Source organism: Homarus americanus, unplaced genomic scaffold, assembly GCF_018991925.1.
Source record: "Homarus americanus isolate GMGI-L3 unplaced genomic scaffold, GMGI_Hamer_2.0 scaffold16119, whole genome shotgun sequence".
Taxonomy (NCBI): domain Eukaryota; kingdom Metazoa; phylum Arthropoda; class Malacostraca; order Decapoda; family Nephropidae; genus Homarus; species Homarus americanus.
This window is the reverse complement of record NW_024735145.1, coordinates 625083-639157: the sequence shown is the minus strand read 5'-3', so window position 1 is coordinate 639157 and position 14075 is coordinate 625083. Positions and strand designations below refer to the sequence as shown.

The 14075-nt window shown below is 38.3% G+C and overlaps 1 protein-coding gene across 2 annotated transcripts in view; it reads right to left on the bottom strand.

Annotated features, from left to right (window-relative positions):
• Positions 1–13861, bottom strand: part of LOC121870810 (ankyrin repeat domain-containing protein 17-like) — a 33530-nt gene extending 19669 nt beyond the window's left edge. For both annotated transcript variants that reach the window (XM_042372779.1, XM_042372780.1), the window contains exons 1-2: positions 13522–13861; positions 1275–1476 (exon numbers count right to left, since the gene is read on the bottom strand). In XM_042372779.1, the coding sequence (XP_042228713.1) occupies positions 1275–1476; positions 13522–13713 (394 nt within the window). In that variant the 5' untranslated portion in view covers positions 13714–13861. The remainder of the gene's footprint in view (positions 1–1274; positions 1477–13521) is intronic.
• Positions 13862–14075: the final 214 nt, after the last annotated feature.

Sequence of the window (14075 nt, the reverse complement as noted above, 5' to 3'; positions counted from 1 at the left end):
GTCAAGGACACTTATCGTCAATGTCATCCAAACCTTTCATACCTTGTTCACGGGCATACACAGAACGATGAACAGACAGCATACGTGATGGAGTGGATATGACGGCGTTTGAACAAGAGCATTCCTATTTAAACCTCAAACAGGAATATACTGCATATATTCAGTACACAAGCAAACACCACCGAACTGAACTATTAATCTCGGAACATCCCCTAGAATCCTCAATACTTTTTATTCTTTTCCTTGAATGTCTTTTTGTAACTTGCAAGCCATTTCTCACTAACACAGGATGGGACAGACTGACAGACATGGAGTGGACAAATAATCTATGCCCCCATGTCTATGTTGAGGGCTTAATAATCTTGGAAGGTCAAGCGTGTGGGTGTGTGTGTGGGGGGGAGGGGTGTTTCAAAGACAAGTGGGTGATTATCAATGTGTGACAAATGGGCAGTAAGTTTACCGGATCATGAGGGTTGGAGACCAGTCCTAATGGTTAGGATAGGGCTTAGCCATTAGGACTGATAAGTTAGCCTGGGGCCCTAGTTGACCTGTAACCTTTTACAAACAGCCCAATAAATGATAACTTTTATATTATCATACTGACATACATCAGGCATTCTGCATAACAATAAGCATTACTTTTTACTTATCTTGAAGGACAAAACAACCAAGTCAAATTATTCATCACAAAGTAATACTCTAGCTAAGAGACCCAATCAGCAAGCTTCACACAGTAAGTAACATATATACCTGTATACTGTACCAACTTCAGGAAAAAAATCATTATGTAAACAAGAGCTTTTTCCATTTTGCAGCCTTTGATTATTACCTGCAGTCTTTCACATGGAGGACGAGTGGGGTTTTCTTTCATGTAGTTATAAATACATTCACAGTAGCTACATGTACAGTACTGAACCATCATGTCTTCTAAAAAAAGCAGAAAATCAGACTAAGTTAACTAATTGCAGCACCTAAGGTTCATCAGCTAAAGTAAGTCATATGAGAAATAGACCTTGTGTTCAAAGTTGTCAGCTGTCACGTGTATATAATTTTCTTCCGTCAAATTGTTACCGAGGGACCTTGTCGAAATTAAGGGTCATTAATATAGGTTTCAAAATACACAAATAATTCCTGTAGGTGTTAGTTACAGTAATTGTTTTTCACATTCTGCTATTTTAACTATAGTGCTGCATTTCTTCTGGACATAAGTTTAAATAAGTTCAAGAAATTTTTAGAAAGAAATACACTTCTATCTGATATCTATGGTGACTGACCTGCAGCTTCTAAAAGTGCCACTAGCCGTGAATGAGTATCGGGATCAAAATGTGGTTGAGTATGGTGTGGCGAGGCAGTACTAAGGTCCGGTGTGGTGGCAGTGGCATGGGCTGCGGCCGACAACAGGAACTTGTTGCGTACGCTCCCTGCGGCTCCACCCACCTCCTCCTCCTCCCCCTCACCCAAGGCGAACGGCTCCACCTGAGAAGAGAGGATACAGTTTAATCCACACCATTCATATAGGACTATAAATCTTTCTACAATATCTACAAAATCTATCCTTTTTTTTTACCTAAAACTATTTATCTTAAATATGCAACACACACGTCTTGCACTGACAAACTCAACCACTGCAATAACCATTATAATATTTAATTTTCTTCAATCTAAAAACTATTGATATTTCTAAAAATAAACTCACCCTTATAAAAATAATCTACTGGCACATCTGTTATTTGTGTAAGAAAACTGATCCAACTCATGGTAAGCTACAATAAGACAAGCTGCTAAACTACTGTACTACTAGTTATCTATAGTTCAGGGTTCTATCTAGTTACCAGGTACGGTAAGATACAGTAACATAAATCCAACAGTGAAATAATTGCACCACTGCCTCACATTTACCATTTAATGGTGGCTGTAAGAGAGAGCTACGATACAGCCTCTCCTCCTGAACCATGAACTCCAGATTCAGACTCGTGAACCCGAAGCAGCAGACTGATGCATTATTCTGTCCATAAATGCTTCAGATTCATGAGTGTGAATCTCGGGGTTCGTGGTTCAGGAGGAGAGAAGACAGGACTTTTGTGGGGAACTGTACAATGGTATAGGAAGGGGGGATTTGGGTAGGATCCTTCACCAACAGGGGTACACGGGATCACAAAATTGACTTATTCTTTTACAAGACGGAAATAAAAAATATATGTACAGTAGTATAATTTTCACCGACACAACAAAACATAGAAAAACAGATTATTTTTTTTTTAAGTATAGTACAAGTAGAGGTCCCAGCTGCTGGAAGTGTGAGGAGGCTGACAGCACTAATGATGAGGACATAAAGTGTTTCTTTTCACTAACAGTTACAGTACTGGTAATTTTTTTTTGATGGGGGGAAGCTTATATTGGCCATATACTAAACATGTTCCAATACATTTATATTCTTTCTTCCCTTTCTTTTAAAATTCTAAACAGAGTAACTGAACGATTAAACAGCTTAATTTACTAATACTGTTATGATTTAGCAAGTGTCTGTTAATAAACTGTTGTGATTCAGCAAAAAGTCAGAAAAGGTTGGACAAGACAGTGGGATTCCCCTCAAGGAGTTCATTACCCAGGTAATGAGCCTTGCACTACAGCCCCACAGGAAAATTATGCCACTGTAGTGCTGCGAGGGTAGATAAGACCTCAGGAGTTAAGAGTGAATCACAAAGAAAACTACCAAAAATTACTCACTGGACGACCCAGTTTTGATTAACCGACTATAAAATCATCGAGAAGATTCCAATGTTCATCAATTTCACCTAAAGGAGTTCACAGTAAACCAATACAGTACAGTATGTATATGTACTGCATGATGATTTGATACCAAGGCAGAATACCCAACAAAAACATATGATGTGGAACTTTCTCGAGTTGCCACACCTAAACAAACCAGGACCACTTCTTAATAGCCTTGGGCCAGACCACCTCATCTAGAACACAATTACAAAAGATAAGCTGAACTACACACTAGATTCCCCTCATAGTTTTATCAGGACAGTGTGGTGTTGGCCCTGAAGTCAACATGCTAGCAATCTGAACACTAAACACTTACATAAGTACTATACCTATGACTCTTTGGCCATACTGCTGCCCATAAAGTCAAGCAGAATGTCTGAGCTGTACAAAGTGTGACCAGGATCTAGAGTGAGTCAGTCAGGTTTGTGAGCTGTGTAACCAATGTCAACAAATGAATGGACCGGCCGATGTCACCTTACCACGGCCAAACATTAAAATTCTCAAACTTTCTCTCTTCATAGTCTACTTTCTTATGATGTAGATATTCTGAACAACCCTAGAAGGAAGATAGAGTACTGTATAATTCAAATGCATTATCAAGTCCATTCAGTTTTTCGATCTCATTCACAAGCTGGGGTTATGACTTAAGACTTGTTGAAAATACACAGGTTGTATAAAAAAAAGAATTCAATGTTACCATAACCATTTTTTAACAAACATCATAGACAACTTCAACTCCCTATCTAGATTTCCACATAGTTACCCATGATTACTGTATAAGAATTAACAAGAGCCCTGAGACTGTTTTTCTGGTCTGTGTCGAGTAAATAAAAAAAAGTCTACCAACTTGCCATGCATAACAATAAGAAGCATCGTGCAAAAACTGTAAATGTATTATACCTGTAGTTACCGACATCAGTATACATGAATGCATTTATAGTATGCTTGTGTTGGGAGATGCAAATTCAAGCATAGAATTTAAACCACACCAATCATTGTTAATGTGGTTTATGTTTGCCATTAATAAGTAGCTACACCTGGTTATTTTACACCTATAATATACATAGCCACCTCAGCACTCTAGCAAAATTAAAGAGAGCACCAGACCAGGGTTGATATTAACATCCAGTTAGTAATTTTACAAACAAATACAACAGCCCCCAAACATGCATGACCTTCACACCACCCCTATCCTAATGACCATAACTACATGGCTACCAGGGTCATCTGAGTTGATACTACGGGCATACAGCATTTTGGTGAAGTACCGTAAACAAGAACTAAAATAATACAATAATAATAATTATAATAATAATTAGCTTCCTTTGTTCTCTGGCAAAGTGAGTTCTTATTAAACAGATAAAAAAAATGGGCAAAGGTAATAAAATCTAAACTGTCTCCAGATATTGGCTAAAAAATTAAGTTCAACTGTTCAAGATCAAGTGACAATTCGCCACTTCAGCTTATTTCACCAAAAGATTAAACCACTCGAAAGCTATCCTAACACCCTCCCCTCCCCCCAGGTAACTTTAAGGTGTTTAATCATCAGGTGAAATAAGCTAGGGTGTCTAATCTTGATGTGCACCTTTTAAAAGTGCCACTACAGTATTAACCCCGTACTAAAATAATGCCAGTTAGTAGTATGTTATCTGATGATGAGAATTTACAATACATACTGACTTTGTTTTTTGTTTCCTTACTGTACCGGTATCTATTTTTGTGAGTAACAGTAAAAGTCAATGCAGGACACAGCCAAGATAAATATGTGGTGCAGCTGAGATTATGATACGTTTTACACCACACTTAAGAGGAGTGTCCCTAACACATCACCAGTCATTTCTGGAGGTGACTACAGTAGCTAGCTATACACATAAACTGGAAAATTATAAAAACTGCAAAGAAGCATAGCCTATAGCAGAAGACAACAGGGAAGAGGCTATCTATACATACACTATAATATGGTGTTTATGCTCTTAAGTTACCAAAACAAACAAATTTTGTAAAGGACTCCTTAGAGGGTTATACACAACCTTGGTCTTTGACCCAGTATAGTACAGCAGCTCCAGAAATCAATAGAGAACTTCCTCCTCCTCCTCGGGGCAAGATGCCTAGATGCAATATCATCGATGTGAGGAACTCAAAGTTCAATTTTTTCTCTTTTGCGAGCCTCGTCATGCTACAGTACACTGCAGGGTGGACACAAGACCAAACACACACTCTTTCCTTATGGATGTATTTTTATATAACCGTATACCGTAGCTACTATGCTTTTCGCATTACCTGTAGCTATATCCAAACCCCCTAGCAAATCTTGATCAAGTACTGTACTGTATATCAGACACTTCTTCATTTCCAACTCTTCTACATCAATGATTGAAAACCAACAAGTGTTGCAACGAAATGTGAGTGATGAATACGAGTAGTTTCAGGGATTACCCATTTGTCCACAACTGTAGAAGGGCAAGATGCTGGACTGTGATTCACTACAACAGTAATCATAGTCAAAACAATGGTACATACACACCAGCAATTCAACCAATGTGCAGTACAGTAATTCCACCCAATCCAGCCATCCCCAATGATTTAAATCCAAGAGAAAAGAATAACGTAATAATGTAAATCCTAACTTAACCATTGGGATATCAGCCCAACACACACAATGACAATAGGAAAACTATTAATCTGACCTTATCTCCAAGTACAAGATGGTACATTCTTTCAATCACTCCCATATTGCATTTAATACATTTATTTTATCATACTCAAATATTTTTTTTAAGCGCGAGTCAAATGGGCCCCAGTTCCAATAGACCCCAGCCTAACCTAACCATTAAATACTAGGGGGCCTGATCTTAATGACCGGGTATGATAGAACCTCTTATACTCTGTACCTGGGACACACACATTCATAGGTTGACTTAAGACTGTAGGCCTAACTGATAAGTTTGGCTTGATATATTAACTAACAGGAAAGCTGTCACGACTTATCACTCCATAACAAAGAGGAAAACACGAAACTCTTGCCAACTGTGCAGAATTCCAACAATTTAATCAGTAAAACAAAAAAGTCAAATTTTCAGATAAACCACAGAAAAACCTCTATACAGTATTATAAAAAATAAATAAATATAAAGTACAATGAAATCCAACCAGTTCAAATTTCAGATAAGTTGAAAATGTTTATCATGTTCAGAATTCTAAACATACTCCCCTAAGCTGGAAGGTTTGAAGTTCTCACGTGGCATGACTCATATCTACATGTACAGTAGCCACTTCCACCCTTTGTGAGCTACTGAGCATATTTTAGGTGCCCAAACCCCTGTGTGTGTGTGTGTGTGTGTGTGTGTGTGTTAAAATCTTTGACTTGCTTTGAGTCCATTCCACAACTTTTTGCTGTAATACCATACATTCACAACACCTGACTAGAGGTATTAACAACAAATTACATGGAGCTGGGAGACTGAAGGCCAAGCAATATTCCCACTTTGTCAAATAAATGTTCAGCTAATTCACCCACCCCTCCCCCGCCCATCAGGAACAACACACAGAACTCATGAAACACCACCACAACAAATAATGAAACTAAATGAAAACGTCAGAATAAAAACTCAACAAAAAATGAAAGGAAGAGATGGGGAGCAACAAGTCTAAAATCAATAGGCCTACACAGTCACTAGGTCAGGTAGGGCCAGGGATCAATAAATACAAGATCAAAGTTTATAACTCAACTGCTTAAAAAAAATAATTATAAAAATGAGCTTTAGGAGGTGGAGAGGGACCAGAACCCGTATATACCTCCAGCTAATTATTGTCATGGTACAGTACAGTAATTATATACAATACTGCAATGAAAACATGGGCACAGTAATATGCCTTTACATTATAGCAGGGGAGTACTGTACAACCTCTTCAGATAGGCTGTAGCATCCTAACCAACTAATGAACCCACTGTAGTTAACTTGCTGGCAGATCCTCTATGGGAACCCAATGCCCCTGAACAGCCATAAAGAAGAACACAATAATCCCCTGAAAAAAACTAGAGCATGTAGATCCAACTAACAGATGAGCAGGATAATTGTGTACCTCCAGAACACAACTTTACTGAAATTCCATAACAAACAACACTCACCAAGGAAACAGAATACTGTATATCCATAGCAATGTGTAGGGCCTGACCCCCAGCCCACAAGCAAACAACAAACTGGGTTTATTTACTGCATAAACAATTCTAAACACACTTGAAACACGATATACACACTGAAAATTTAATACAGTACAGTACTAATTCCAGGGACTGCGTGGCAACCAGTCAAACCTGATATCAAATCCCCCCAAAATGTGTCGTAGGAAGCACTTTGTCCCTGAACACACTATGCGAAGGTGTTCAACCAATTTAATGAGGATGACTACAGCATGAGATAACTTTGAGATGTTGTTCAATTTGTAACCAATGTAATGTTTGTGGAGTGAAGACACGTTACCATGAAGGGAAAGAATAATTAGTATCCGCGCAACAAGTGAATAACTCCTATAAGTATACACAGTTCCCCTTTTTTGCGGGTTAAAAGTGAATTAGGAATAGAGACGTACTATTTATATCCTAACCTAACCTAGTCACAAATGTCAGAGGCCCTGGGAAATCTGGTATTATTAACCTGTAGAACCACTGAGATAGTACAGTACACCAGTTGCCAGATCCAGGTGGGAGATATAAATACTCTCTCTCTCTCTCACACACACACGCGCGCACACGCACACACGCACGCGCACACACACACACACACACTAATTAACCAGGCGGGGCCATGTGTGGAAAGTAGCACAAAAAGTTGTTGTCCAATTTCAACAACTAATAATCACACAAGTCAAGAGACAAAGTATACACTGGTACTTCCTTCTTACCGATGCCAAGATATATAATTTATATGTATTGACAGAATTACTTTGGACAAGGATGTGCAGTATAGTTTCTAGGAGCACCAATGACAACAGCAGATGACACCAACCTATTAAACCTAACCTAACCTAACCAAGTAGTACTATAATCTTAAATCGTTTGTAAGGTTTGATTGGTTCATCTTCCCTCTCAACAATACTGGCATATCAAGAAACCACAATCCTTAATTTCTTCTCCAACTTTCATAATTTAATTAACAAATTTATAAAAAAATGACATGTAAAGTAAAATCTGCTCCTGTCTTTTTTCTTCTTGTACCAGTGGTCCAACAAACAATGCTGCTTTCACTCTTAAACTGCAAATGATCACTAAAATATTTACTTTACAACTTAATTCTTCACAATGTGTCTCTTAATTTAAACAGCTCAAGGTGGGAGGGGGGCACGGACACACACAAGTGGAATGACAGATAAGACCACCCACCCTGTACTGTACCTTCACCTGGGGTAAGAATAGGGGGAAGTACCTATCTACTCCCTCGGCTGTGTTTACATCATATCAGTAATTTAAATAAACAAACACAGGGTGTTGAACTCTGGGGCTATTCACAAGTGGCCAAAAGGAACACACCGATGATAAGTCAAATGGGCCATAATCCCATTATACCACCGTAAAACTTAACTATCAGGATTAGCCAATCATAATAGTTATGCTGGGGTCTATTATGCACAGAGCACATTTGAACTGCAACGAGAGCTATTAGATCAATGCTATAATTTCAAGGTTGTAGCTAGAGCAATCCAGTCCATATTTGACTATTTTATAAAGACAAACCTGTAATCCGACTCAATCTAATCTAGGTAAATTAGCAAAATCTTATCTTGTTTAACCTGACCTAAACCACCTTTCTTAATCACTGAACACATCCCATAATTAAATGGCTGATAACCCCACCAGTATTTTTCAAGATATTTCAACATCATACCAAGTCTTAATGCAATTTGGATATAATCATCAATTTATGTAGTATTATGATAGTGCAAGACAAAAATTTTACTAGGATAAATAATGTGTTAAGACTCCAAGCTTCCTAAAACCATCAAAGCAGACGATATGAACCAACCAAACCTAATTTAAAATCACCATTGAATAGCCCACTTGGCTCATGTCATCAGCTTTCTTACATGAGCTAACACCACGAACGAGATGACTGCCAGATGCTAAACCCATTCACCAGAGTAGATGGAATGAGACTGCAGGCCTAATGACAAAACAAGAGACTAAAAGAAGAACCAACTGAACCAAATAGCTACGGCATTACCAGATTCTTTCAAAGTTACCGGTAGTTTAGGTAAATTAGGTATGGTTAGTTCAGGTCCTTCACCAGCCCAATTGTCTCCTCGAGGATACCTTGTTTAGTTCACGTCAATATTCCCCAACCTGTACTTGGTTTCTTTCATTCCATCGGATTCAAATTCTTTAGATCAAGACCAACTATAAATATGCTATTGATTACAGGACAGTGAGGTTGAATCCATTTCCTTAACCTTTGCCATGAAACTAATGTAGAATTTTGATGAAACAGATGTAAGGCTTACTAGGTTCTGATGGTCCATTAGCTCTCCTTGGTCAAACTTCTTGCTGATTACCATTGTTTGTATACCTGCACTGTCTTGATACACTGCACATTGTATACAGTAAATGCATTGTCTCGAGTTATGCAAGTTGAACTGAACACCTGCATTGTTTAGATTTATGCTGACTCCATTGTAATCTTGTATGACAATTTTCCTGAATAAACACTAATCAATTCATTATTTTTAGTAAGGTACATCAAGCACTGACCTCATAATACTGTATGTGATGGTCTATTGAAGAAAAAACATATGGAATAGCTAGCAGAAGTTCAGAAGCCTATTTTCATTTATTTATGTTCTGCACATTCACCATTATACAGTATATTGTCAATGCATTTTCACAATTTGATTATTCAGTAAGATATTGGCTATAATTCGAAAACAAGCTTGAAAACGGACTTACCAAAGCTTGTTTTCAAATTACAGCTGATAACCTTACAGTACAGCATAAATGGATAACCAGGTTTCAAAAATATTAACCAACAGTAGGTTTTTTTTAAGTTTATATTACAGTACAGTACTTCCTTTGGAAATGAACCACCCTGAATAAAATTTCACACTTAAGTTTAAATTAGTTTCAGTGCTATTTCGGAATAAATGACATGAAAAATAAAATAAAATAAAATATATACAATAAATACAGTACATAACAAAGGTGGCGGCTCTTTAGACAGCTACACAAAGAGGAATACTATACAGCTACTCCTCGACTTACGACTGCCCCAGTTCTACCCAAAATTTTTCAAATTACACATTTTCAAGTCCCGACGTTAGTGATTGTGCTGTGTACTGACAAAATTTTCATTTTTAATTCCCTTTAAAATGGCTGGCATGCTTAAAAGTGAGTTTTGTGGTGCTGAGAAGGAAAAGAGACATCCATTTTAGATTTTCTATGTATTATCTTCGCTTTTTCGACTTACAACCTGGATTTGGGTCCCTAACCCCGTCGTAAGTCGAGGAGTGGCTTTTTTTTTATGCGTTACAAAGCATTCATCATTCAGACCTAACTGGTGTTAAAAGTGTTAGGGTGTATTTTTGTTCGCACATCATCATCCTTCTTCACTTTTTATACAGCATTTGATGTTTTAGATCTCGCGATGATTAGGAATCCCAGTTTATTTCCCTTGAATCAACCCCCTAATGCTAACCACGGGAGGAGGGGTTAGGTTAGACTTGTTTAAGTTAGTTAGTTTAAGTTAGTTAGGTTAAGTTTGCTTTGGTTAGCTTAGGTTAGGTTAGGAACTTTGCATTAAAATGTTTAATTATCAAATGAAGTACGGTACATCAAGTGACGGCCGCTAATTTTCACAAGCTCACACATTTCTGCCAGTTAGCTACCGTACTTATCCATACTGCACCACCGTCCTCAGCAGTGATCAGCCAGGGTGCAGTGGTCAGGCTGGGTAACGGTCCACATACACCAACTGTGGTTAATCAGGTTGATGTCTGGGTAAACTTGATCACACACCAAGTTATAGACATTGGTAAGGCAATTTTTTACTGGATACATCACTATTGTCAGTAAGAATCTGCATTATTTGGGAATCTTTCTGTGGGAGGGGAGGCATAGACAAATCCTAAGTGATTTACAACCAACCAAATCAAACTGGACCTATCAACTTAAAAAATGGCTAAGATCATGTGTCAGGTGAGGTGTGACTGCTTCAGGCCATATGCTCTCAAATGATTAACACCTTAGACCATAATCCTTTAGTCGGGTCAAATCCTAAATAAATCACACCTAAACCAACAAATACCACTGCTGAACCATTAACAAAACCTAGCATACTTACCTTCATTGGATGGTACAGTACACACAGCCTCTGACTCAAATTAAAACTAATTGGCTGTTGTCTTGCAATGATGAAATCCTATGACACATTCCTCCAATTAAGAAGAACTCCCATGCACATGACACAGAGGCCAGTCACCAAAGAGGACTTGCCACTCCAGTAACCACATTAAGAATTTTGAATAAACTCTCAAAATTATGTGATGACTCAGTACTTACCAATATGATAAATTATGATAAGACTTCAAATGGTTTCCGAGTAGTAAATAAACACAGCACAGTCTTCTGATGTTGTATGTATGTCATTCACAATCAGACTAGTCTTTGTATTTCTTTCAGCATAATGTAAAAAAAATATACACTTGATTGTAATCCAAGTACATAATCCCTTATTATTCTTTATCTGTGATCAATTCAACCTACAAAGCAATCAACATATAAATTATTATACCAGTCAGTAAAAATTCAACCAACAATGCATTTTGATTGTCAAACAAAGACACCTCACTTTATTTATATTCTTAACCACAAATAATAGATCTTTTTTTATTTTCCTTTGATCTTAATGTGTAATGTACAGGGCTTCATAGTTTTGGCAAATAACATAAGGATAGGGGAGGTTGGTAGCTCATGGTGCAGAGGATGAAGAAAACATGGAGGCAAGGGTGGGTGAGGTGTAGCTAAGCAGTGGTGTGGTGGCAGATGTTGGGATGAATGTTTTGTCTGCATCCATATTTATTTTTGGTGCTAATATTAGGAATGAGCAGAAGTGTATTTGTTAATTGTGGGGGGGGGGAGGATCAGTTTGAGCAATACAGGTATATGAGAAATACTTTTATTCTCTGTGTTTGTGATGTTAGTGTGATGTATATGCTGTACAGTGTGTTTTTGTTTCTTTCTCTGTCGCCATTTATAGGTAATTATGTAATGTGAGCATGACCCTGGCAATGAAATTGACCTAATTTTGCATTTTATTGTTCATTGAGTTCTGCATTCATGTACTGTTAACCTTGCCGTTGTTTGCATTTATATTTCGACATCTTAATTGCCTGCATGTACTGTATGTATGTTTGCCTGCAAGTGTGTGTGAGCATGTGTATAGTCCAAAGTGGGTTATATAAGAAGCCATAATTATGTCATCTGTAGAATTGTGGATGTAAAGTAACCCAATGTTCTCTTAGTTCTTGCCTTTGATTATTTCTGTAGCTACATGTTCCAACTGAAGTCTGCAGAGATTTATGCCATGAAATGTGTTTCACTTCCAACACCTGATGTGGAAATGTAATGATGTAATATGGGGGTTGATCTGAGGCACCACTTGCCCTGTCTATGTACACTAAACAAAGCAAAATGAGATACTATACACGAGTCATCTGCCTTTATCAACACAACTAAAGTTTCTAAATAAAAGCACAAGACACAAAAGAACAACTGCCAACATAAGATTGATTCTCAAGCCAAAAATCCACCACTAACTCCTTTGATAACTAAATCAATTTGAAGACACCACTTTGGTTATTTTTCACCTTGGCTACAAAATGCGTTTAAAGTGTATGACTTATTTAAGCCATTTGGAATCTCCTGTTCATTTAGCAGTAACCTAATACCATATAAAAAATACAATTAAAGAATGACCCAGTTTCAAAGTCCTTAAACCTTTGATCTCAACATACCCACAAAATTGATTGAAAATGTTCCCCATTAACGCTGATAGGTGAATATACCCTTCAGGTTAATTTATACAATAATCCATCCAGGGGTAATTTTCATATTAAAGAGTGACCTAGTTTGATTATTGGTTGGGTGTTCAGTTTCTACACAGGCCTGCAGTGCTGTGTGAGGCATGAGTCATGAGTGCAGGTATGGTAGCTGCCGTAGGCCTAGAGTCGAGGTCATGACTTGTTTTGCTGGCGGGGCTAACATGGTAGGCCAGCCAGCCATCAATGGTGCTTATTTCTTCCATCCCGCCTCCGCCGTGTTCAACTATCGATCCTGACGGGGATTGACTATGACATAAACTATAATAAACGGCGGGGGAAGGAGAAAAGGACAGATAAATGCTAATAAGAGAGGAAGAGTAAGGAAATTGTGAAAGAGAGAGTGGGTTAGAGGTGGTGGCAGTGTTATGGCAGTATAGTGGTGCATCATCACCCACACCCTCACCATACACCTCATATATCTCCTCCAAACCAACACTCAGGGCTCACACGGACCTAAAACACGGCCCAAGAGCCTGTGCCTGCGTGGCTAGGAGGGGTGAGCACAACTGGGTTAACTGACTGGGCTGCTGTATTGTTTGTCAATACGGTTGAAAGTCGTCCGCGCTCCACCATCTCCGTTGCGTACAATTTTGCCTCATATTGACCGATTCCAGCCTGCTCTCTCCTCCAGCCTACCACCAACACCTAGATTAAACTACGTACCTCCGATTCGTCACCTTCTTCGCTATCTGAATCGCCCGATACTGTGAAAAATTTATCTTGAAGGTCCGCATACGTTTGGCATTTATCCGGGGTGCCTGGTCTCAAGGTGGCGGGCGAGTCCGACTTCGCACCCTCCAGTATTGAGCTCTCTTTCTCGCTGTCGGCGACAGGTCCCTGTACTACATTCTGCATCTTTCACAACTAGATTATTTTCTTGGCATTAACAAGCATGCCAAAGTCTTAAAATCACCATCTGAATGGATAAAAATCACTTGTTCCGAGTAATAATCACTTGAGGCAAACACCCGCCATGTTACATTACAGACTGGAGAAAGACCCGGATGAGCTGTTCCAATACTACTAGTAGAATCTCCCAGCCCATCACGTGAAGAAAAACACTCCCTTATTTATCTTCCTTCAGTCTCCCCAGTCTATATTCTATAAAAATGTACACGTAATTTAATAATCTATATATGTAATTTTATATGCGGGAAACACACTTCCCCGAGAGACATTTATTCCTAAATTTGCTCAACACATGTTTCCGGTGTTTA